General features: G+C 42.6%; 1 protein-coding gene across 5 annotated transcripts in view; it reads left to right on the plus strand.

Annotated features, from left to right (window-relative positions):
• The first annotated feature begins 5,526 nt into the window (after positions 1-5,526).
• The window catches only part of LOC100565436 (fatty acyl-CoA reductase 1), a 57,048-nt gene continuing 37,600 nt past the window's right edge, over positions 5,527-24,974 (plus strand). Inside the window, exons 1-2 of one of the 5 annotated variants that reach the window (XM_016993917.2) lie at positions 5,527-6,061; positions 21,537-21,758. In XM_016993917.2, coding sequence (XP_016849406.1) covers positions 21,570-21,758 — 189 coding nt within the window. In that variant the 5' untranslated portion in view covers positions 5,527-6,061; positions 21,537-21,569. Of the gene's footprint in view, positions 6,062-6,134; positions 6,382-17,061; positions 17,289-21,536; positions 21,759-24,974 lie in introns of those variants that run through there. The other 4 variants (XM_008111350.3, XM_008111352.3, XM_062981991.1 and 1 more) reach the window with 4 other exon arrangements.

The following is a 24,974-nucleotide window of genomic DNA, read 5'->3' on the forward strand; positions in this document are numbered from 1 at the left end:
GTAACCAGATTTTGTTCATTTTAATTGTTTCCTCCTTTTTGTTAAAATTGTTCACATGCCTGTGGATTTCAATGGCTTCTCTGTGTAGTCTGATATGGTGGTTGTGATATCGAACGCACCAGACCCCACTCTCATACTGCTCTGACATACAGCTGATTCCCACCAGAAGTTCCTCAGGCTTGTGGGAGCCCTGGTTTTCCCTTCTAAAAATTCCCCAGCACCACAGAAATACATTGTTTCCCCTCTGCAGCAGAAGAGAAACCTCAATGCTTTCCCTTCCATTGAAGCTCTTTTGACTCCTGCTACCTGAAAGGCAATAATACTTGCAAATCACTTTCCTTTTCGTTTGCAAAAGATGAGCCCTTTTGCAATTCATTCCTATTAACCAAAAAAATATTAATAGAATTTCCCCAGAGCCGCAGAATTTCGCAGGCTTTGGTGAGGCGATCCCAGGTTGCCCCGGGAATGGGAAAATACATTTTTTTCAACCATGGACACTGGGACCTTTAGATCTCAATATCCACAAACTCACCGATTTGCTCCAGACTAATTTCAAATCATTCCGGAACCAATTCTAAGCCTAACTGCTATCTCGGATTTTGCCACCATGGCCCCAATTCACCTCCACAGGCTCAAACTGGTATTTTTATGAATGGAGTCTTGTATTTATGAATTAGCACCGGCAACACAACTCAGAAATGCCTTAAAATGTGTCTTTTTATGAACTTTATGAACTTTTTAGCTATCAGGGACCCCTCCTCCTATTTCCCTCATGAATTCCCATGTAATCCTTGCATCTTTTCTACAAGTCTTAGAGTGACCCCAACTAGCCCGTTTGCCTACCTGGGCTGGTGGGGAAATTCTGGGATCCCTCCTTAATCCCTTATGAATACACAGAGGGGGATAGAATCCCCTTCAAATGGTCATAAAGAAGATTGTGTTTGTCTACCTAAACCCATTAGGGATGCTGGACTCTGTATAATCCTCCCTATGTATGGGTTCCTACTGTATCCTCTATCATTTATTATTATTAGTTATTATTTTGTCCTTATTATTTACCTTTATTCTCTATGTAATATCCTTCCCCTTATAAAATGAAGCACTGGTAACCTTAACCTGAGCTCTGATCCACCTGGGCACCTTCCGGATGTCCAAAAAAGGTTATGGGATTACAGGTATGAACTGTCATTGATCACTACCTGCAGTATACAATGGCTTTCCTTAGACTTCAGAGGACATTAATGTCAGGCCATCTACAGGAAAACCCCTTTGACACCCTGAAAGCCATTCATTTCAAAGGACTCATATTTCCTGGAAGAGAGAGGCAAGGCTTGACAAAAGCCACCTTTTCCTCAGACTTTTGAGTCATTAATAATCCCATCAATGATCCTATGGACAAACCAGCAGGGGACAGACTCCCATTCATGAAACTGGAAAAATCAATCAGAGAATCTACAAGCCAGGTCCGGTTGAAGTGCCACAGGTGATCACCTGACCACTCGGACAAAAGATCATCATTAAATCACCCATAATCCTGCCATCTGCACATGTATGCTCTTTGTTTTCCTGCCTCCTCTTCTATCATTGGCTGGCGTCACAGGAGGCACTTGCACTGTCATTGGATCTGGCGCTTGAGCCCGTCAGCGCCGCCTTCTCTCTGACATCAGGGATTCTCCTGGCGAATCAGCGCGGAGCCGAGAGGTGGGGAAAGGTGGGAAATTCAAAACTGGAATGTATAAAAAGTGCATTTTTCTCTGTAAATGTATGCCGGTTCTTTCTGCATCACATTGCTACCGTCATCCTGTTCCAACTGGACAGAATAAAGTGTTTCGGTGATCTCTGCTTCAAAACGCCTGGGTGAGATTTTTAATTGGGACAGGGAATTTTAAAATATGCTTCTCGGGAGCTCGCCAGGTGTTGCGCAACCCTGCATGCAGGTCTTGTGCAAGTCTCCTCTGCTAGGAAAGATCCCCAAAATCTTTGGTCTCAACCTCAGTTGTAAGAGAGGTCCACCATTTCTGTGTTCTCAAATAATACACTGTGTCCAGATTGGTTCATCTGATGCTCTGCCATGGCTGCCTTCTCTGGTTGAGTTAGTCTGCAGTGCCTTTCATGTTCCTTGATTTATGTTTGGGCAATGCTGCATTTGATGGTCCCTATGTAGACTTGTCCACAGCTGCATGGTATACGGTAGACTCCTGCAGTGGTGAGATGATCCCTCTTGTCCTTTGCTGAATGTAACATCCTGCTTTTTGTGGGCTTGTGTAATGAATAGTATTCACTCCTTATTTTAAAGGAGTGAATAGAGTAATCCGTATGTGTTTGGGGGCAGTTTTGTAGCTTTGGTGTTTTGAAGTTACTTTTAATTAGTGCTGCAAGTACAACTTCAAAAAGGCAGTGACAGAAGTTAATTTTAATTAGCACTAATAGCCCCACAGATTACCCTACCAGATATGCTTGTAAAAGAACAAGTTTATATTATTCATTACACAATCCCACAAAAAAAAAAACAAAAAAAACAGCAAAGCAAAAAGCAGGATGTTCCTAGTCATTACATTCTTTTCAAAAAGCAAGATTGAGAAGGTGGCATAGGAGGGTGGCTCTGCGAGGGAAACGACTTGTAGTCATTTTCATAAAAATTCCTCCTCCTTCCTCCTCCGCCCAGGCGGTTTAAGGCATGCAGGATTTCCATTAACTACCATTCCTCCATTATCTGAATTGAAAGCAAAAGCATCACTTCAGTGCCCCTCAACACAGCCATACAACCCAGAACATCAAGGCGATTTTCACCTTAAGAACAGACAAGAATCTTGAGCTCTGAGGATTACCTGCGAAGGAATCCCACTGGAGCATTGCAGCACACAAAAATGCTTGGGAGTTACCCTGGACCATACTCTGACTTACAAGAAGCACTGCTTCAATATCAAGAAAAAAAGTGGGTGCTAGAAATAACATCATACAAAAGCTGACTGGCACAACCCGGGGATCACAACCAGACACAGTGAAGACATCTGCCCTTGCACTTTGCTACTGTCCTGCTGAGTACGCATGCCCAGTATGGAATAAATCTCACTATGTTAAAACAGTGGGTGTGGCTCTTGATGAGACATGCCGCATTATCACAGGATGTCTACATCCCACACCACTTGAGAAATTATACTGTCTAGCTGGCACTGCACCACCTGAAGTAGCAGCCTGCAATGAAAGAACCAAAGCATTGACATCTCCGGCCTATCCCTTGTTCAGGTATCAGCCAGCATGCCAACGCCTTAAATCAAGAAACAGCTTTATAAGATCTACAGAGATACTCGCAGGAACACCTCAGCGAGAGTCCTAAAGTGGCAAGCTAAAACACAGAACCTCAATCAGTGGCTAATGCCGGATGAGAGACTCCCTCCTGGGCACGCATGTAGAGGGGGGAGGGGGTGGCTGGAGGGGCTTCAGCCCCCCCCCCCCAAATTTTCAGGGTGGTCCGCAAGAAGGCCTTACTAGTATTACTTAAACTGTTATGTTTATTCATATCATGATCTGATCACCATGCTCAATATATCCCATATGCATGGGGATATTGGGATAACGATACAAAAGGTTTGCTAGGGTAGATACTCTCTCACTCAGACTCAGCCCCCTCCCCCACCAAACAAAATCCTAGCTATGGGCCTGCTCCTGGGTACACATAAGACTGGACGACTTGGGAGGCGCTGAACATACTGCACTCTGGCACCATGAGATGCAGAGCCAACCTTAAGAAATGGAGCCACAAAGTGGAGTCCACGACATACATGTGTGGAAAAGAGCAAATCACAGATCACGTATTATAATGCAATCTGAGCCCTGCCATATGCACAATGGAGAACCTTCTTATACCATGTTTCCCCAAAATAAGACAGTGTCTTATATTAATTTTTGCTCCTAAAGATGCACTAGGTCTTATTTTCAGGGGATGTCTTAGTTTTCCATGAAGAAAAATTCACATTTATTGTTGAACAAAAAAATGAACATTTATTATATACTGTACAGTAGTTGTCATCACAAACTAGCATAACCAGACAAACTGTGAATCCAATCAAGAATTTCTTGTTACTACCATTACTGTATTTCCATGTACAACACTCTATGATACTTACATTTACCAATCCTGCATACTCTGGTGTTCTGTTCGGCGGGTATGCTTCCAAACAGAAACTTTGCTAGGTCTTACTTTCGGGGGGAGGCTTTATATTTAGCAATTCAGCAAAACCTCTACTAGGTCTTATTTTCTGGGGATGTCTTATTTTAGGGGAAACAGGGTAGCAACACCAGAGGCACTCTAAGTGGCCAGGTACCGGTCAAAGAACATTTAGTATAATGCCAAGGTTTTGTTTAAAAAAAAAGTTTGTATTTTCAAATACATTACAACTTGTACCCTCGGTTTGCTAATGGAATTATAAATAAATATCCACAATATCTGCTTTGAAGTGGATTATCAGAGTCCATACTTCCACATAATCCAGTTTAATGTGGATTTTATACAACTGTGTGGAAGGGCCCCTAGAATATCTAGGCCCCTTTGACATTGAACTGGATGACTCTGGGCCTTTCTATATAACCCAGAATATCAAGGCAGAAAATCTCACAATACAGTAGAGTCTCACTTATCCAAGCTAAACAGGCCGACAGAAGCTTGGATAAGCGAATATCTTGGATAATAAGGAGGGATTAAAGAAAAGCCTATTAAACATCAAATTAGATTATGATTTTACAAATTAAGCTCCAAAACATCATGTTATACAACAAATTTGACAAAAAAGTAGTTCAATACGCAGTATTATTATGTTGTAATTATTGTATTTATGAATTTAGCACCAAAATATCACGATATATTGAAAACATTGACTACAAAAATGTGTTGGATAATCCAGAACGTTGGATAAGCGAGACTCTACTGTATTTTCAAATACATTACAACTTGTACCCTTGGTTTGCAAATGGAACGATAAATAAATATCCACAATATCTGCTTTAAAGTGGATTATCAGAGTCCATACTTCCACATAATCCAGTTCAATGTGGATTTTACATAACTGTGTAGAAGGGCCTCCAGAATATCTAGGCCCCTTTGACATTGAACTGGAAGACTCAGGGCCTTTCCATATAACCCAGAATATCAAGGCAGAAAATCTCACAATATCTGCTTTGAACTGGGTTATCTGATTCCATACTGCCATATCTCCCAATTCAAAGCAGATAATGTGGGATTTTCTGCCTTGATATTCTGGGATATAGGGCTGTGTGGAAGGGCCTTGGGTTGTCTGAGCCCACACTGCTCAGTTGTGAGCAGATAATGTGGGGTTTTATTCAGCTGTGTGGAAGCGGCCTTAGTATGGCCTTGCGGAGATGCAGGAACCACCAGTCAATGAATTCAACCAAGGCTTTTGATTCATTGATGATTGCTGGATGACAAATGTTCCGCGGAGATGGGGAAACCCCTCCCCTTTTCGCTTCACGGCCCTTGCGTCGCCTGGCTGCCTTAAGAGACTCCTTCGTCCCCTCAAGCGCGGTGCTCGCTTTTCCTCTTTGCTCCTTCTCCGTCAAAAGGAAGGCAAAAGGCAGGCCTTCGGCGCCCGTGAGTGCGCGCGCCCCTTCACGCCGCTCAGCTCGCTGTGTTTATCAAGGCTCTGCTTTGAGGAGACTGACAGGGATGAGGCTGGCTGCAGAACAGATAGATGGGGCGGCGCGAGCCCTGGCCACGCGACCGAGGCTAGCCGAGACTAAGCAGAAGCAGTAATAGCACGCAAGGCTCCGCTGTCCCTCCCTCCTCTCTCCTTCCTTGGCCCCCGCTGTCCTCGGCGGGAAGTCAGCGGGAGAGAGGCAGCCTCGCCTAGCCTGGCCCAGCCTGGCCCAAGCCTGGCCCCGCCCTCCGCTCTCTCCCTCCCTCCCTCCCTTACTAAGGCGCGAGGCTCCGCTGGCTTCCTCCTCATCGCCCGAGTCTGAGGTCGCTTTGCTTCCTTAGAGGAGCCCACTACGCGCGCGCCTGCCTGCCTGCCTGCCTTCAACTGCCGGGAATCCTGCCGACCCTCAGGTAGAGTCGTCTGCGCATGGGCGGGAAGGGGAGGGGAGAGGGCGAGTAGGAGAGCGGCGCGTGGAGGAAGGTGGTGGGCACGAGGCCCCTCCGGAGTGGATTGGAGCGCGTGAGGGGAGGAAAGGGGGTTCCCTCGCGCGCCATTCCCCCCCCCCTCCCCTTGGACATCCCCAGCCAAGGCTTCAAACGAGGGCGGGGCCTGGCAACCGAACGGACCCGGACCCGGCTGTCGCTCTTTTCGCGGTCCCTTCGAAAAGGGAGGGAGAGTGAGTTCCGAAGCGAGGGGAAGCGATTTCTCGAGGCCGGGAAAAGGAGCCGCGGTTGGTTGCCTTTCACGCCTCTGCCGCCTTCCTTCCCCGAGGGCGGGAGCGCTTCTTGCCGTTCAAGTTTAAAGACCGGCTTGCCGGTTACTGTTTCAATTAAGCTGGTGGTTGATGTGTGGAAATTAGACCGTGCTGGAGCTCGCCTCGTTCTGTGTGAGATTTGGCAGCCCTCCGTGCTCCTTAGCTTAGCTCAGTGGCTCTCAACCTTCCTAATCAACCCCTTAATACAGCTCCTCATGTTGTGGTGACCCCCACCCATAACATTATTTTCGTTGCTACTTCATAACTGTCATTTTGTTACTGTTACGAATCGTAATGTAAATATCTGATATGCAGGATGTACAGTAGAGTCTCACTTATCCAACACTCGCTTATCCAACGTTCTGGATTATCCAACGCATTTTTGTAGTCAATGCTTTCAATATATCATGATATTTTGGTGCTAAATTCATAAATCCAGTAATTTCTACATAGAATTACTGTGTATTGAACTACTTTTTCTTCCAAATTTGTTGTCTAACATGATGTTTTGGTCCTTAATTTGTGAAATCATAACTTAATTTGATGTTTAATAGGCTTATCCTTAATCCCTCCTTATTATCCAACATATTCGCTTATCCAACATTCTGCCGGCCCGTTTATGTTGGATAAGTGAGACTCTACTGTATTTTTATTCACTGGACCAAATTTGGCACGGTGGCAAAGTGTGTTAAAGCACTGAGCTGCTGAACTTGCAGACCGAAAGGTCCCAGGTTCAAATCCTGGGAGCGGAGTGAGCACCCACTGTTGCTCCCGCTTCTGCCAACCTAGCAGTTCGAAAACATGCCAATGTGAGTAGATCAATAGGTACCGCTCCAGCGGGAAGGTAATGGCACTCCATGCAGTCATGCTGGCCACATGACCTTGGAGGTGTCTACGGACAACGCCGGCTCTTCAGCTTAGAAATGGAGATGAGCACCAACCCCCAGGGTCAGACATGACTGGACTTAACGTAAGGGGAAACCTTTACCTTACCCGATATGCCCAGATTTAAATACTGGTGGGGTTGGGAGGGATTGATTTTGTCATTTGGGACTTGCTGGGATTTATAGTTCACCTACAATCAAAGAGCATTCTGAACTCCACCAAGGATGGAATTGAACCAAACTTGTCACACAGAACTCCTATGACCAACAGAAAATACTGGAAGGGTTTGGTGGGCATTGACTTTGAGTTTTGAAATTGTAGTTCACCTACATCCAGAGAACACTGTGGGCTCAAATAATGATGGATCTGGACCAAACTTGGCACTAATACGCAATATAACCAAATGTGAACACTGGTGGAGTTTCGGGAAAATAGACCTTGACATGTGGGAGTTGTAGTTGCTGGGATTTATAGTTCACCTACAATCAAAGAACTCTGTGAACTGATAGAATTGGGCCAAACAGGCAGAGAGACCTTCAGCATTGTCTGCCAAAAGGGTTCCTAAGGCCATCAGAAATATGTGTTTTCTGATGGTCTTTGGCGACCCCTTTGACACCCCCTCGTGACAGCCCCCCAGAGGTTCCGAGCCCCAGGTTGAGAAACACTGGCTTAAGTCTAATGGAGGCCATAGCTACATCTGGACCCCAGGGGATGGATGTGTGTGTATATACAGGCCCGTTACCAGAAATCAGATTTGGGAGGGGTTTAATTTTTTTCCCCTCCGAGATGACTTTTCAGGTCAGTGTCTCCTGATCAACAAGGCCCTGAAATTATCATAACTGTGTAGAGGTTCTTCACAGGTAATAGGTCCTGAATCATTGCTCCCTCTTTAAATCAGTTCTTGTCGGCCACAGAGGACAATTGTTTCCACAACTGGCAGAAGTTTGGGTTGCTGTGAGTTTTCCGGGCTGTATGGCCACGTTCCAGAAACATTCTCTCCTAACGTTTTGCTCACATCTATGACAGGCATCCATAATTGCAACATTCACACTTAACATGAGTTCTTTCCCCCACCCTGGACATTCCACTGATAGATAAACCCCACTTGCCTAGTTTCTAACAGAGTTCATAACCTCTGAGGATGCCTGCTAGAGATGTGGGCAAAATGTTAGGAGAGAACACTTCATACAGCCTGGAAAACTCACAGCAACCCAGTAATTCCGTAACTTTCAGTTTTCTTCTACTTTCTTCTTATTTCCTTTGTTGTAATGATGGGTTACATCAAGACGTTCTCCACTCTGAATTAGCAAAAAGTTTTCAGCCAAACACAAGTTGTTCTGATAGTACTCTGTTTTTTTGGTGTCTGTTGAAGACTTCTATTGCATCTTTCCATCGCAGAAATGGTTTAGCAACCAATGCACTAAGCTGCTGATGAGCACCTTTACCCTCAACTTCTCCTCCAAACATCACACCGTTCTTAAAGAGTGGACCTTGAAATGAGTAGGTTAACCCAGGGAATCTGCTGAACCATTTGGGTTGAAAACTTAGGCTCATGTTCGTATCCACAGGAAATACATATCCTGGCAATGGAGTCTATGGATTTTGCACTAATTGAGCTTTCATTTGGTCAACAGAAACCGTAGACCCCCTGGTGGCGCAATGGGTTAAACCCTTGTGCCAGCCGGACTGCTGACATGAAGGTTGCCGGTTCAAATCCAGGGAGAGCGCGGATAAGCTCCCTCTGTCAGCTCCAGCTCCCCATGCAGGGGCATGAGAGAAGCCTCCCACAAGGATGGTAAAAGCTTCAAACATCCGGGCATCCCCCGGGCAACATCCTTGCAGACAGCCAATTCTCTCATACCAGAAGCGACTTACAATTTCTCAAGTTGCTCCTGACATGAAAAAAAAAATCAGAAACAGTCCTGTTCATATAAAGTCCAGGGTCACAGCTTCTTCTCTTTGTTCCTGTTCCATTATTTCTTTGGACTTGGATTAGATGACCCAATAGGAAACACCTCATTTTCCAGTTTCCTCAGTTTTCACCTGCAATCCAGGTCAGATCCCTGTCCTATGACTTAGGCTTTGCCTACTGGCTACCACATTTTGGCAGCTTCCACTATGGTCACTTCCACTATGTCAGCTATTGCTGCTATTGCAGTGTAAATTGGTAGAAAGGTAGGTAATGATACTGTGAATAATCAAACTTTGATTGAGATAATTCTTGCAGTTCTAGAGGGACTGCTTCTAATGTCATTGGAATTTGGTTAACCAGTTGAAATTCATGAGTAAACCATTTTTTTTACCCAAAACTTTTTGGGGGTGGGTTGTTGTATGTATTCCGGGCTGTATGGCCATGTTCCAGAACTATTCTCTCCTGACGTTTTGCCCACATCTATGGCAGGCATCCTCAGAGGTTGTGAGGCATGGAGAAACTAGGCAAGGAAGGTTAATCTGTGGGAAGTCCAGGGTGTGAGAAGAGTTCTTTGTCAGTTGGAATGTTGCGTGAATGTTACAGTTAATCACTCTAATTAGCATGGGAAAGGTTCGTCTCTTGCCTGGGGGGCATCCTTTGTTCAGAGTTATTAGTCATCCCTGGAGCTCCTCTGCCCTCAGAGTGTTGCTTCCCATCTATTGTTCTGATTTTTGAGTTTTTTAATACTGGTAGCCAGATTTTGTTCATTTTCATGGTTTCCTCCTTGCTGTTGAAGTTGTCCACATGCTTTTGGATTTCAATGGCTTCTCTGTGTAGTCTGACATGATAGTTGTTGGAGTGGTCAAGCATTTCTGTGTTCTCAAATAATATACTGTGTCCAGGTTGGTTCATCAAGTGCTCTGCTATGGCTGATTTCTCCGGTTGACTTAGTCTGCAGTGCCTTTCATGTTCTTTGACTCGTGTTTGGGTGCTGCGTTTGGTGGTCCCTATGTAGACTTGTCCACAGCTGCATGGTATACAGTAGACTCTTGCAGAGGAGAGAGGATCCCTCTTGTCCTTCGCTGGTCGTAGCATTTGTTGGATTTTCTTTGTGGGTCTGTAGATAGTTTGTAGGTTGTGCTTCTTCATCAGTTTGCCTGTGCAGTCAGTGGTTCCCTTGATGTATGGTAAGAACACCTTTCCTCTGGGTGGATCTTTGTCTTGACTCTCATGGCTTGTTCTTGGCCTTGCAGCTCTTCTGATGTCTGTGGTGGAGTATCCATTGGCCTGTAGAGCCCAGTTTAGGTGGTTTAGTTCACCTTGCCTAGTTTCTCCATGCCTCACAACCTCTGAGGATGCCTGCCATAGATGTGGGCGAAACGTCAGGAGAGAATACTTCTGGAACATGGACATACAGCCCGGAATACATACAACAACCCTGTGATCCCGGCCATGAAAACCTTCAACAACACATTTTTGGGGGTGGTTTGAACCCCTAACCCCCCCCCCTTCCTTGGTTATGGGCTTGTGTATATATATGTGTGTGTGCATCTTTTTCAGAACATTATTATCCCAAATGTCCAATATGGATGTATATAACAACAACAACAACAACAACTCTATTCAGTTATATTTTGTTGCCGATCCACTCTTTTGGACTTCACACAAATCTACCATTTGCCAAAATAATAATGATAATAAATTTTACTTGTATTTCCACTCTATCTCCTTGATGGGGACTCGGCAATTAATAACAAATAATGGTAATATTCAATGCCGTATAATACAATCAACCAATAAACAAGACATAACTTTAAAATAACACAGTAAACTTTGCTGCTGCTCAGTCGTTTAGTCGTCTCTGACTCTTCGTGACCTTAACATAAACAGTAAACCTTAACATAAGCAATAACAAGACATTACCACCGAATTAAATGAACACTGAAATTACAGTTTAACCTAATATAATAAATAATATAAAATATAATATATAATATAATATATAATATTTGTTCTCATATGCTTGTGAGTATAGAAAAGTTTTGAATTGTTTTTTGAACAAGAGAAGGGAAGGGACATTTTAATTTCCTTAGGGAGGAAAATATGCGATCCTGTGCTTTTCTTTTCAATTTCTGGCTGAATAGCTTAACCATTGATTTGTCCCGTTGAGTACGAGGTCTGCCCAAGGGTCGTTTGTGGTCTCTTGGTATCCAATTCACTAGTCACCATGTCCATCGGTTGTCTTTTATTCGTGCTATATGCCCTACCCTGCCCATTTTTTGCCTCATAGATTTGATTGACCACGTCGTGTACCCCAATTCTTTGACGCTGACATTATCTCTTATTGTCATGTCACACATCCTTCTTTCCATTATTCTCTGAGTCACCGCCAGTTTGTCCTTCTCTAACTTTGTTGTCCGTGTTTCAGATGTATATAATATTGCCGATAAAACTGTAGTGTTTAAGATATCTGCTCTGACCTTCATTGGCAGTTCAGCATCTGTTAGCACTGTCTGGTTTCAATTAAAAGCCATCCAAGACACCTTGTGTCTTCAAGCCCATTCTCCATTTGCCAACTTGTTCAACTGTACTTGTTGTCCAAGCTATACATACTCAGTCACTTTCTCAATTTCATCTCCATTTATAACGATGCAACCCTGGACACACTGTTCATTTTTATTCATTTTGTAATAATAATAATAATAATAATAATAATAATAATAATAATAATAATAATATAAAGAGGGGGCAACTAAGGGCAAGATGGATGGATGGTATCCTTGAAGTGACTGGCTTGACCTTGAAAGAGCTGGGGGTGGCGACGGCCGACTGAGCTCTGGCGTGGGCTGGTCCATGGGGTCATGAAGAGTCAGAAGCAACTGAATGAATAAACAACAACAATAATAATGCATTTGTATTTGTTACTTGCCTCACAGCTTGAGTTACAACACCTTTAAAACACTCAGATAAAACACACTACTATACAGGCAGGCCCCGATATACAAGCGTCTATATGTTTGGGATAAAATTAATTCAGCTGTGACCTCATTTACAAGTCTGAACAATGAAGAGCTCCACTTATTTTGGAGCAAGTTTTCTTGAAGGTTATTGATTTTTTTAAAAGGTAGGCAAGCCTTTTTTAAACGGCTTGTCCTACTTTCAAGTCCCAGTTCACATCATAACATTTCTTTTCTCAGCCCCACTGGTGTATAAATTCTTTGCCCTTTACACCACATGTATTTTTAAGTCAATTCATTTGTGTGTGTGTGTGTGTGTGGGGGGGGGGGGGGGGGTTATCCACGTACTCTGTCGTATGCACTTCCCGCTTGTTTGGTTGAATTGTGAACAGAATGTCCACCACGACCTCCTGCTGAATTTCATACTACCCTGTTCCCCCAAAATAGGACACACTGATAAAATAAGCCGTAGCAGGATTTCTAAGCATTTATGCAATATAAGCCATATCCTGAAAATAAGACATAGTGATAGGCATGACAGGCATGACGATGCAGCATGCAAGGTTGGCTCCACTGTCAGGTCCCAGTCATTCTGTGTGTGCTGTAAGTTGAGCAGTGGTTCTCAACTCCCAGAAATCCTAACAGTTGGTAAATTGGCTGGGATTTCTTGGGGTTGTAGGTCAAAACACCTGGGGGGCACAGGTTGAGAACCACTGGCATAGAGGGAAACATAGAAAGTGAAAGTAAAAGTCTCAGTGAAGTGAGGAGCAGGATGCTCTGTTTTAGGTATTGTGTGTCCTCAGGGTGAAGAAGTAAAGACATGGCTGTCATTTTACTCAGCATTGTGGGTTTCTCTCCCCCAGCACCAACCAGCTACAGCCTGTGGGTCTCTCTCACCCCCCAAAAACCCCAGTAAAGCTGCTGCTCCCCAGCACTGACCAGCAACATCTGTGGGTCTCTCTCACCCCACACATACACCAGGGGATGGGGGGAAAGCTTCAGCAAGCAGCCTGCTACTGAGCCCAGAAAAATCATCCCATAAATGCAGATTGTTGTACCATACCTAATAAAAGTAAGACATTCACTGAAAATAAGCCATAGCGTGTCTTCTTGAGGAAAAATAAATATAAGACAGTGTCTTCTTTTCATGGAAACACAGTATGGGAAACATAGTCTGCATTACTTTCCAATAGCTCCCTTAAAGGATCAACTCTGCCGATAGAAGGCTTGTTCCACAGTGTATGTGCTTACAGCCATTCCATGAATTTTATAGGCTTTTTAAAAAGCAGTGAATACTCTGATGTGGTTTTGCCAATTACTTCCTCTGAAATTTAGCCTACAGCACCTGGCATTCATTCAATTTCATGGAAGTACTAACCAGGGCTGACCTTGCTTAGCTTCCAAACTCAGACATGATCTGATACCTTTAGGATCTTTAGGTTCCATATGCCCTCTTCTTACGTTCTGGCTCTCTGAATTGCTATGTGCTGGACTGGCATTTTCTGGGAGGTGACACTGGTGGAGGAGCTCTCCGAGACAATAGCAGTAGAATTTTAGTTAGATCTTGTTAGCGCTGGAAGTAATGTTGGTTGATTGATTTACTATGGTAAAGAAAGAGGCTTTCCTAGGCAGTGCAGTCCAGCTTGTCAGTTCCTTCTTGAATTGCGGTGCTCAGAAACAATATTCCAGGTGAATTCTGACCAAAGCAGAATAGATTGATACTGTTACCTCATTTTAGACCCTATATGCCCACTCATGTAGCCTAGAATTGCATTGGCATTTTTAGCTACCACTTCACACTGTTGTTCCATGTCCAACTCTTGGTCTGTTAAGACTACTAGATCTCTTTTGCATTTACAGTTCTCAAGCCAGGTGTCACCCATTCTTTATCTGCATTGTTTGTTCCATTATTTTTGAATTATTGAATTGTTCTCTTTCTCTTACTCACTAGCTTCTGTGAGCATTTCACTTGTATTGATTGTTCTGTCTTTGGTGGTTTCTCCCCTTTTCTATTCCTTATATATGCCCCTTTCAAATCATAGCTCAGTTGAAATTTCTATAGACATTCATCCTGGTTTCTTTAGACCAGCCATTTTTTCTCCCCTTTGGAACTACAGTAGAGTCTCACTTATCCAAGCTAAACGGGCCAGCAGAAGCTTGGATAAGCGAATATCTTGGATAATAAGGAGGCATTAAGGAAAAGCCTATTAAACATCAAATTAGGTTATGATTTTACAAATTAAGCACCTAAACATCATGTTATACAACAAATTTGACAGAAAAAGTAGTTCAATACGCAGTAATGTTATGTTGTAATTACTGTATTTACGAATTTAGCACCAAAATATCACGATATATTGAAAACATTGACTACAAAAATGGCTTGGATTATCCAGAGGCTTGGATAAGCGAGGCTTGGATTAGTGAGACTCTACTGTATTTAAAACTGTGCTTCCACTGTCTTATTTTAAGAAGCTCCAAGCCATTCCAGACAGGCTCAAAATCCTAAATGGGTTTCAGATTAACCTGAGGCATCCAAATGACGCCTCCAGAGAATTTGGATGAATCCAGATTAAACTGGGATTTCCCGGTTTACTCCAGTTTTTTTTTTTTAAAAAAACATCTCAATAGATCTGGACCTTACTACAAGGCTTGGATCTGTTGAATTGTTAGGCCTGTGGGGATTAACTCCCAGGACCACCCTCCATGATCCCAAGGACCAGTCCCCATTGGCGTCCTGTTTCTTCGGGATGGCACCCCCACCCTCCCCTCTCGAGTCAATCTCTGGGAGGGAATTTAAAATCCCAGTTCCTCTTGGGATTTTCACCTGTTCTGAAGCACCCTCCCATTTGTCATGAACTCTTCCTTTTTTGTATTTGTGACCATGGGCTCACACCCAGTATTTCCCTAAGCTTATTTTCCTAAGTTTCTTAAAGTCTGACTCCTTATCTTACCATTTGTGCTGTATAACAAACTCCAGTAGAACAGTCCCTCCCACATAAGGATCCCATCACTTCTACTTCATGAACCAGATTATCAGTATTGATTATGATCATATCTAAAATAACTGATCTTACTGTTATTTCTTTCACTTTCTGGACAATGTAATAATTGTCTTGAAGACTAGTTAGGAATTGGTTGGACCTGATATCTTGACAGTCTGATTTCCAACAAATATCAGGATTATTGACATCTATTATTGTGTTATCTCTCCTTCCTGAAAGTTTGGTCACCTGCTCCAGTAAGCTTTTATCCAGGTCCTCGGACTGCTTGGAGGCCTTTAGTAGAGCCACACAATAACATCCCTCTTTCTTTCCCTCCTTAAGTTTTATCTAGGAGTTCTGAATCTAGCTACCAAAATTTAAGTAATAGATCATCCTAGCTTCTAGTGATGATTTAGGTATAATTTACTCTAGGAATCATTTATATGGCTTTTTGGCAGTCCAAGGTCTCTCTAGATCTCTCATCCAGCACTACATTTCCAATGAGTTGATTTTCTTCCTATCAGCTTCCTTCAGTGTCTAGTTTCATACAAAGAACCATAGGATAATAGAGTTGGAAGAAACTACATGTGCCATCTAGTCCAACCCCCTGCCATGCAGAAAAAGCACAATGAAAGTGCCCCTGATAGATGACCATCCAGTTTCTGTTTAAAGGTGTCCAAGGAAGGAGCTTCCACCACACTCCGAGACATAGAGTTCCACTGCTGAACAGCTCTTACAGTCAAGTTCTTCCTAATGTTCAGGTGGAATCACCTTTCCTGTAATTTGAACCCATTTCTCCAACTCCTAGTTTCCAAGCAGCAGAAAACAAGCCTTCTTCCTCCTCCTTATGACATCCTTTCACATATTTAAACATGGATATCATTTCTCCTCTCAACTTTCTCTTCTACAAGCTAAACATACCCAGCTCTTTAAGCTGCTCCTCATAGGGCATGGTCTCCAGACCTTTGATCATTTTAGTTGCCCTCCTCTGGACACCTTCCAACTTATCAGTATCACTTTTAATCAATGGTGTCCAGAGTTAGAGACAGTATTCCAGGTGAGGTCTAACCAAAGCAGAATAGAGAGGGACCATGACTTCTCTCAATCTAGACACACCTTTTGATGGAGCCCAAAATCCCACTGACCTTTTTAGTTGCAACCTCACGCTGTTGGCTCATGTTCAACTTGTTGTCCGCAAAGACTCCAATATCTTTTTCAGGCATCACCCATTCTATATTTTTGCATTTCATTTTTTTCTGCCTAAATGTAGTATCTTATATTTGTCCTTGTTGAAATTCATTTTGTTGGTTTTGGCCCAGCTCCCTAATCTGTTAATGTCATTTTGAATTCTGATCCTGTGCTCATCTGCAAACTTGATATGTATGCCCTCTTAACTTTCATCTAAGTTATGACCTGAAAGCTGCCAGGTTTGAATCCCACCTGGGGAGAGTGCGGATGAGCTCCCTCTATTAGCTCCAGCTCCATGCGGGGACATGAGAGAATCCTCCCACAAGGATGGTAAAAACATCAAAACATACAGGCATCCCCTGGGCAACGTCCTTGCAGACGGCCAACTCTCTCACTCCAGAAGCGACTCAAGTTGTTCCTGACACGAAAAAAAAATTCTAAGTTGTTAATAAAGATATTAAACAGTACTGGGCTCAGGGCCGAACCCTGCAGCACTCCACTAGTCACTTCTTTCCAGGATAGAGGAACCATTGGTGAGCGCTCTTTGGGTTCAGTCGCTTAATCAATTACAGATCCATCTGACAGTAGTATTGCCTAGCCCACATTTGACTTGTTTGTTTAAGAGAAGATCAAGAGGGACGTTGTCAAAAGCCTCACTAAAATCAGGATATGCTACATCCACAGCATTCCCTGTCAGAAATATTGAAATTTAAAAGTCTATTTTTAATTACAAAGATTATATACCGGCACTGAAAGGGTTAAAAATGGTGCAGTGACTCAGTTACACCAGTAAGCTATTATAAGCAGGTGTGCCTGTGGAGTAACTCAGATGTGGAGAGAGAGTATAGAATGGAGGAATGAGTTGCTGTGTTCAGTGTAGCTTGTGCTGTTTGGATTGTTTATAGTTTGAGTAGTCCACAATAGAAGAAAGAAGATAGAAGAAAAGCCTTGGATTGAGTAAGCGAAGATAAGGCATTGGATTTATGCCTATGTAATGAACTTTCTTTATGTTTGAAGAAACCATATTTTGAGAATATTATTTTTGTAACAAGAAAAAGCCTCCAGAGGAAGTGAAAGACAAATTAACATGATCTGTGTGTTTTTGTTCATTTGGTCATTACCTACCCGCTGCTGAGTTACATTGCTGCTGTTAAGCTGTACTACAATTTCTTTATGGGGCAGGTCTTTTGTTTGTAAGCCCCCTCCCTCGCCCAACGTTCCCTACATCTATCAAGGTTGTAATTCTAACGAAAAAAGAGATAACATTAGTCTGGCATGATTTGTTTTTGAGAAATCCATGTTGACCTTTAGTAATCACAGTATTCCTTCCTAAATTATTGCAAACTGTTTCCCTAATGATCTGCTCCAGAATCTTTCCTGGTATTGTTGTCAGGTATAGAAATTGGAAATTCAATGGCATGGACAATCCTACTGTTAGTATTTAATAATAGATCTGTATCCTTCAGTATCTTATCTAGTTTCTTCACATCTGCCCTTCAAAGTCCTTTATTTATTTATTTATTTATTTATTTATTTATTTATTTATTTACAGTATTTATATTCCACCCTTCTCACCCCGAAGGGGACTCAGGGCGGATCACATTATACACACATAGGGCAAACATTCAATACCCATAAACACATCAAACTGAGACAGAGACAGACAGACACAGAGGCAATTTAACCTTCTCCTGAGGGGATGTTTGATTCTGGCCACATGGGGGAGCAGCTGCTTCATCATCCACTCTGACGGCACTTCCTCATTTCAAAGTCGTAAATTAGTTAAACTTGCCTCCCCACTTTTATAAGTGGTACCTTATTTCCTACTTGATAGATGCAACTATCTTTTGGGTTGCTAGGTCAGCAACGAGTAGGGGCTATTTTTAATTTTTAATTGACGGGTGCTCACCCCGCCACGGGCTGGCCTCGAACTTATGATCTCATGGTTAGAGTGATTTATTGCAGCAGGCAGCTCACCAGCCTGCGCCACAGCCTGGCCTTTATGATTTTTTAATTACAATCCCCATTGAATTTGTTATTGAGCCAATGTATGGGAAATCTTTAAAACATTTTAGTGTCTTCATTGTCTTACCCTAAAGTTATGTAAATAATCTGTAGTCATTATTTTTCTCTCTCAATATTTAGCTGTCAACCTGACTTTGCATTTTCTTCCCTGACTTTCCTGAGTAACCCTTCCAGGTGTTTTCTCTTTAATGTTTCTTCTTCAAATTTTTACACCTGCTTCCTCCAAGGGCGGTTCCAAACAGCGGTAAAGTCTGCACCAATTCAAGTTTTTAAAAGTACGCACACCGCCGTGAATGCCCATGCTTTCCTTGGGCATTATCTACATGTCCTCCTGGTACTTACTAGGAGAACAGGGAGACATCCAGATCCCCTCCCCACCCCCAAAAAACCCTTTAAAAATAAAATAACTTGCCTGGCCGCCATTAGCATGGTGCCATAGCTCTCGTGGCACATAGGAATGATGCACCAGGAGAAGGGGTCCAGGAGTGATTTCCTCTCTCCCCCCTTTTCTCCTGGTGCATCACTCCTATGCACCAGGAGAGCATCAGCACCATGCTAATGGTGGCAGGGTAAGTTATTTTTAAAAGGGTTTTTGGGGGAGGTTTGGAGAGGGGGTTAGAGCCCTCTCACATTTCTGTCCTGATTTAGGCCGGAAAACATGAGACAGCTGTGCAGACAGCCCCCTCGGAAGTCCCAGAACTTCTGAGGGAGCAGACCAGACAGCAGAAATATTGGGTTTGCCCCACGCCATCTGAGAAGGTATGGAACAAACCAACTAAGAAATGATCTCGGCGCAAAGCAGAGTTATCTGCTTTGCGCTGAACACTCGCAATTTCATAAGCCATCATCTGGACGCCCCCCCCCCCCACAAATATCCGGGAAGGCGCACATTATGCACCCTGTTTGGATGTGCCCCTAGTATAATCCTACTTGATACGTTTGGCATACAAGTTAAACAGATAGACTGATAAAATGCAGCCTTGACCTGACTTCCTCGACAGTTGGAAATTATTTTGTTTTTCAGTACTTTGTCCTGATGGAAGTCTCTTGTACAGGTTAAGCATCAGGATAATCAAATATGGGGCACTCCTTTCTGTCAAGGAGTGAGCCATCATTTTTCATAATCTACAAAATCAAATGTTTTGCTGTAATTATAAAGCACAGCCTGATTTTCTTTTGAAATATTTTATGAGCTCCATTATGCAAGATAGATTTATAATATGATCCTACTGCCTCTGCCTTTCCTGAATTCATCTTGGACATCTAGCATTTCTCAATCCATATGCTGTAAAAGTCTTCATTAAAGAATTTTGAGCATCACTTGTATGAAGAATGCTTCTTATGGCTACTTTATCCCAGGTATACTCTTTCTTACAGATTGGAATGTATATGGATCATTTCCAATCTTCTGCAAGACATTTGTGGTTGTCTTAATGAGACATGCTACATTATCACAAGATGTCTACGCCCTACAGCACTGGAGAAATTGTACTATTTAGCGGATATTGCACCACCTGACATCCACCGGGAAGTAACAGCCAATAATGAAAGACCAAGGCAGTGACATCTCTGGCCCATCCCCTGTTCGGATATCAGCCAGCACACTAACACCTTAAATCAAGAAATAGTTTTCTAAGATCTGCAGAGATACTCGCAGGATCACCTCAGCAAGCAAGGGTCCAAAAGTGGTAGGCTAAAACCCGGAATCTCAAGCCATAGCTGATACTGAATGAGATACTCCCTCCTGGGCACACAGAAGACTGGGCGACTTGGAAGGCACTGAACTCTGCACTCTGGCACCACGAGATGCAGAGCCAACCTTAAGAAATGGGGCCACAAAGTGGCATCCACAACATGCAAGAGTGAAGAGCAAACCACCTATTATAATACAGTCTGAGCTCTGCCACATGCACAATAGACAACCTTCTTATAGCAACACCAGGCACTCCAAGTGGCCAGCTACAGGTCAAAGGACATTTAGTATAATGCCAAGTTTTTAAACTTTGTGTTTTTAAATACATTACAAATGTACCCACAGTTCGCTTCTGACACGATAAATAAATTTCCAGTCTGTGGACCATTGTTTTGTTCTCAGTGCAGTAAGTGTTTATGGAACAATGCTATTGGCGACCAGTGTACCTCTTAGAATGCCCATTTGGATTGTGTGATTTTAATTAACTGTTTTAAGATAGATATGTTTTAATTATCAGGTTTAATGTATATATTGTATAATCTTGTGTATGCATATATGACATCGAATTGTGCCTGTTTTCTGAGCCGCCCTGAGTCCTCTTCGGGGTGAGAAGGATGAGATATAAATGCAGTAAAAAAACAACAATAATAAAACAATTGTTTTCCATATTTGTTGACAGAGTTTTGCTAGAAATAGAGTAGATTCCAAATATTAACACAGCTGTATTGGTATGCTGTCTGTTCCTGGTGATTTGTACTCATTCCAGCATGTTCACAGGTTCTGCATCCTCAGATGTAATCATCCATAGGTAGAAAGTATGCCCCCCCCCCTAAAAAAATCCAAATTGTAAACCTTGATTTTACAGTGTGTTAAAGCACTGAGCTGCTGAACTTGCGGACCAAAAAGTCTTAAGTTCAAATCCTGGGATCGGAATGAGTGCCCGGTGTTAGCCCCAGCTCCTGCCAACATAGCAGTTCGAAAACATGCAAATGTGAGTAGATCAATAGGTACCGCTCCGGCGGGAAGGTAACGGCGCTCCATGCAGTCATGCCGGCCACATGACCTTGGAGGTGTCTATGGACAACGCCAACTCTTTGGCTTAGAAATGAAGATGAACCCCAACCCTTAGAGTCAGTCACGACTGGACTTAATGTCAGGGGAAACCTTTACCTTTACCTATAAGGGATATTATTTTATTGTGCTGCATGGGACAGTCTTGAAACAAAGATTCATAAGAGAGCAAGGACCCACAATATTTATCTCAAGTTCTCTGGATATGGCTCCTGGTTCACTTTCTAAAATTGTAGGTTCATCTTCACATGGTTATTAGTTGAATGAATCCCTGCATTTTCATCTCTCTTACTGCTTTTTATTTGCAAACGTTTTCTGAACAAATGTCACCAAGAAATCCTGTCATAGGTTTGCCTTAGGACTAATATATGATGAGAACTAATGCCTTTAGTGCTTGTTTTTTTCCCCCCTGTTAGATACCCCTGGAACAAGCTGCAAACCAAAGAAAAATGTCTTCAGTTGCAACTTACTATAATGAGAAGTCAGTACTTGTTACAGGAGCTACAGGTTTCATGGGCAAAGTACTTGTGGAAAAACTTCTGCGCTCCAGCCCAGATGTGAAAGCAATTTATATTCTGGTGCGGCCTAAAGCTGGACAGTTGATGCAAAACAGAGTGGAGCATATGGTGAAATGCAAGGTAGGAAATTTTAACTTTATAAAGAAAACTATGACAGTTGGTGATCTAACTATATAATAAAAGTGAAAATTTGTTTGTATGTATATGGACAGGCAGTTTCTAAGATAGCTCCCACTTCCACCACCAACAGACCTGGATCAAACATGGCAAACAGCCCCCCCCCCCCCCCCCAGACCAACAAAAACACTGGATGGGGTTGAGGGGAGGGATTGAGTTATCTTGTGATATTGGGAGTTATAGTTCACATCCAGAGAGCCATTTGATTCCTGCAAACAGCAGATCTTGGCCAAACTTGGCACGCAGACCCTCACCCCATGACTAACAGAAAATGCTGGAGGGGTTTGGAGGAAATTGAGGGTGGAGGTTGGGAGTTACAGTTCATCCACATCCAGAGAGCACTCTCAACCCAACTGATAGTGGATCTGAACCAAACTTGGTACACAGACCCAACATGATCAATTTTGAATACTGGTGGGGTTTGTGGGGAATTGACTCATGATGTTGGAAGTTGTAGTTCACCCACAATCAAAGAGCACTGTGAATCCAACCAATGATCAATCTGGACCACACTTGACACATATACCCAACATCACCAACTTTAAATACTGGTGGGGTTTGGAGAAAATTGACCCACAGTGTTGGGAGTAAGAGTTCACTGACAATCAAAGCGCATTGGGAACCCCATTGACAATAAATCTAGACCAAATTTTGCACAACAGAAAATAGTAGAAGGGTTTGGAGGGAATTCACCTTGGAGGTTGTGGGTTATAGTTCACGTACATCTAGAGAGTACTCTGAACCCAACCAACAATGGATCTGGACCAAACTTGGTACACATACCCCACATGACCAACTTTAAAAACTGGTGGTGTTTGGGGAGAATTGACCCATGATGTTGGGAGTTCTAGCTCACCGACAGTCAAAGACCATTGGGAACTGCAGTCATGATGGATTTGGGCCAAACATGGCACACATACCCCATATCCCACATGGCCAACTTTAAATACTGGACAGGTTGTGTGTGTGTGTGTGTGGGGGGGGGAATTGACCCATGGTGTTGTCTGTAGTAGTTCACTAACAAATAATGTTGTGCACCCCACTGACAATGAATCTGGATCAATAATAGTTTGATCTATGTGCATGAAAATGAAGAACAGGAAACTACTGCCAAAATTTCAGGGACAGAAAGCAGACATAGAATTTTGACTCTGCCCAAGTACTTCTTTTCATTTTTGTGAAATGCCGAATCTGAAATGGGGGTGGTGCAGAAGCAGGTGGGTACAAAACATTGAAAAATACACAAAATCTTCTGTAATCTTAGATTTTAAAAAGTTTGACATTTCTCATGATTGTTTGTGAAAATGAAGAATGTAACAATCTACATCCCTGTGATTTATTATTGTTTGCTTCTAGTCTCTATTTTGTCTCTTTTGTAAATGTCTCTGTAACATTCAGCTTAACTCCAGGTTCTTCCCTTCTAAGTTGTATAGTATCAATACACCTCTTTTCACTCAAAGCTAGGCCTTCGAGTGGTTTTAATTTTAGTGCTTTGGCTCTTGTATATTCTGTTGCTCACAGGCTGTTACTACAGTAGTAGTTTCTAGAGTACAACTCACGGACTGCCACTGTTTCTTGAATATTTGAAAAATATTAGAATAAACATAGCACAAACACAAACAATTTTTCATCATTACTTTTTCTATCAGAAAAGAAGGAATAAGATTCCTCAGACAGTTGCTGTAGAATCCAGCCAACAAAATGCAGGTTTCTGCACAATAGTACACAGAGTTTTAAATTGCTCTTGAACCAAGATAAAACTATTTCCTATCTCGACCGGCAATGAGGAATAGATCATTTTTAGTCTTGGGTATGAAAATAAACAGTCCCCCAGTGAACTGTGCTAATTAAAAAAGGAATTATCTGATATCCTTACTTTAAAAGCCAGTTGGTTGCAGGGTTTTTGTTTTTTGTTTTGTTTTTTTGTAGAAGGTCTATCTCCGGAGACAAGAAATTAATGGCTGTCCAGCATTGGCTGAGCTTATCTCAAGAAATCTCTTCTTCGAAAGCCTTGACTAGCTGTTTCCATGAAGCCAGGTCTCCCCTCACCCATTTTAATCCAGCCTGAGGGTCGGGAGAGAGAAGATGGCTGTTTCCTTCCACTGAGCTCAATGTACCTCATTTTTCTCCTTCAGCAACCAACCTGGAAGTCAGAGCAGAACTTTCCAACCTGAGTTACCACATCAATCTCTCAAAGTTGCAGCTTAAAAATACAGCAGGCATCAGTCAGGGGTTTTCTGACCTCAAAAGAGAAAAGTTTTATTGTGGAAAATTTAAAAAGGCAATAGAAAAACAGAAAACACATTCACGTGGGTGCGAAGAAGATGGAATTCCATATTGTGGAGCTACATTTACTTTTATAGGTCAAACAGTGCAAAGATGCCCTTTTGAGATGTTTATGTATCAGATTTCAGCTCAATTGCTCAAATATTATAAGATGATTCTGCATCACATAGCATCTTCAAATCCATAGTTGACGCAAGCGATGTAGGGGAGACAATCAACAGTCCCTGGCTATCAGGGTCATCTCTGCCCAGCAGGATGGGCTCCTGTGTGCTCTCAGTGTGTCATGACACGTGAGTGTGTCATCTGCCATGTGTAGGTCTATTGCGCAAAGATGCCTATTGATAGCCCCTCCCAGGTCACAGTGGCATAGTGATGGGAGGGCCAATTCAATCCCTCTGCAAAGGAGATTCCAATCTTAATTATTTGGGACCAGGAATATGTTTTAAAGAGATTCTTCCCTCTTCCCTTTGGTTTTGGACTTTTTGTGGCTTTCTTTGTTCCCCTTTTTCATTATGGTATCTGTGTGCACTGGAGTAGCTCAATGAAAAAGGGTTCAGCTATAGAACTAAGGACCCCTAATTCAATACTAACTTTTGACACAAACTTTCTTCCTAATTTTAATTAATTACATTATTTAACCCTTAATTTAATTTAGTCCCGATACATTTTATTAAGATTTCCGTATCTCCCTCCCTCCCTCTCTCTCTCTCTCAATCTCTCAAGAGGTTGATTTAACCTCTAGTTTGCTAGTAAAACTGAATTACTATGTTGCAAAATTATGTGTGTCTGAAAAGTCACCAACATGAAATGTTTGGAAAGCTCTGTGTTAGTGTTATAAAAATCATATTGCTATGTGAGATTTTACTGAGGTCA

This window comes from Anolis carolinensis, chromosome 5, assembly GCF_035594765.1.
Source record: "Anolis carolinensis isolate JA03-04 chromosome 5, rAnoCar3.1.pri, whole genome shotgun sequence".
In the NCBI taxonomy this organism is placed as follows: Eukaryota; Metazoa; Chordata; class Lepidosauria; order Squamata; family Dactyloidae; genus Anolis; species Anolis carolinensis.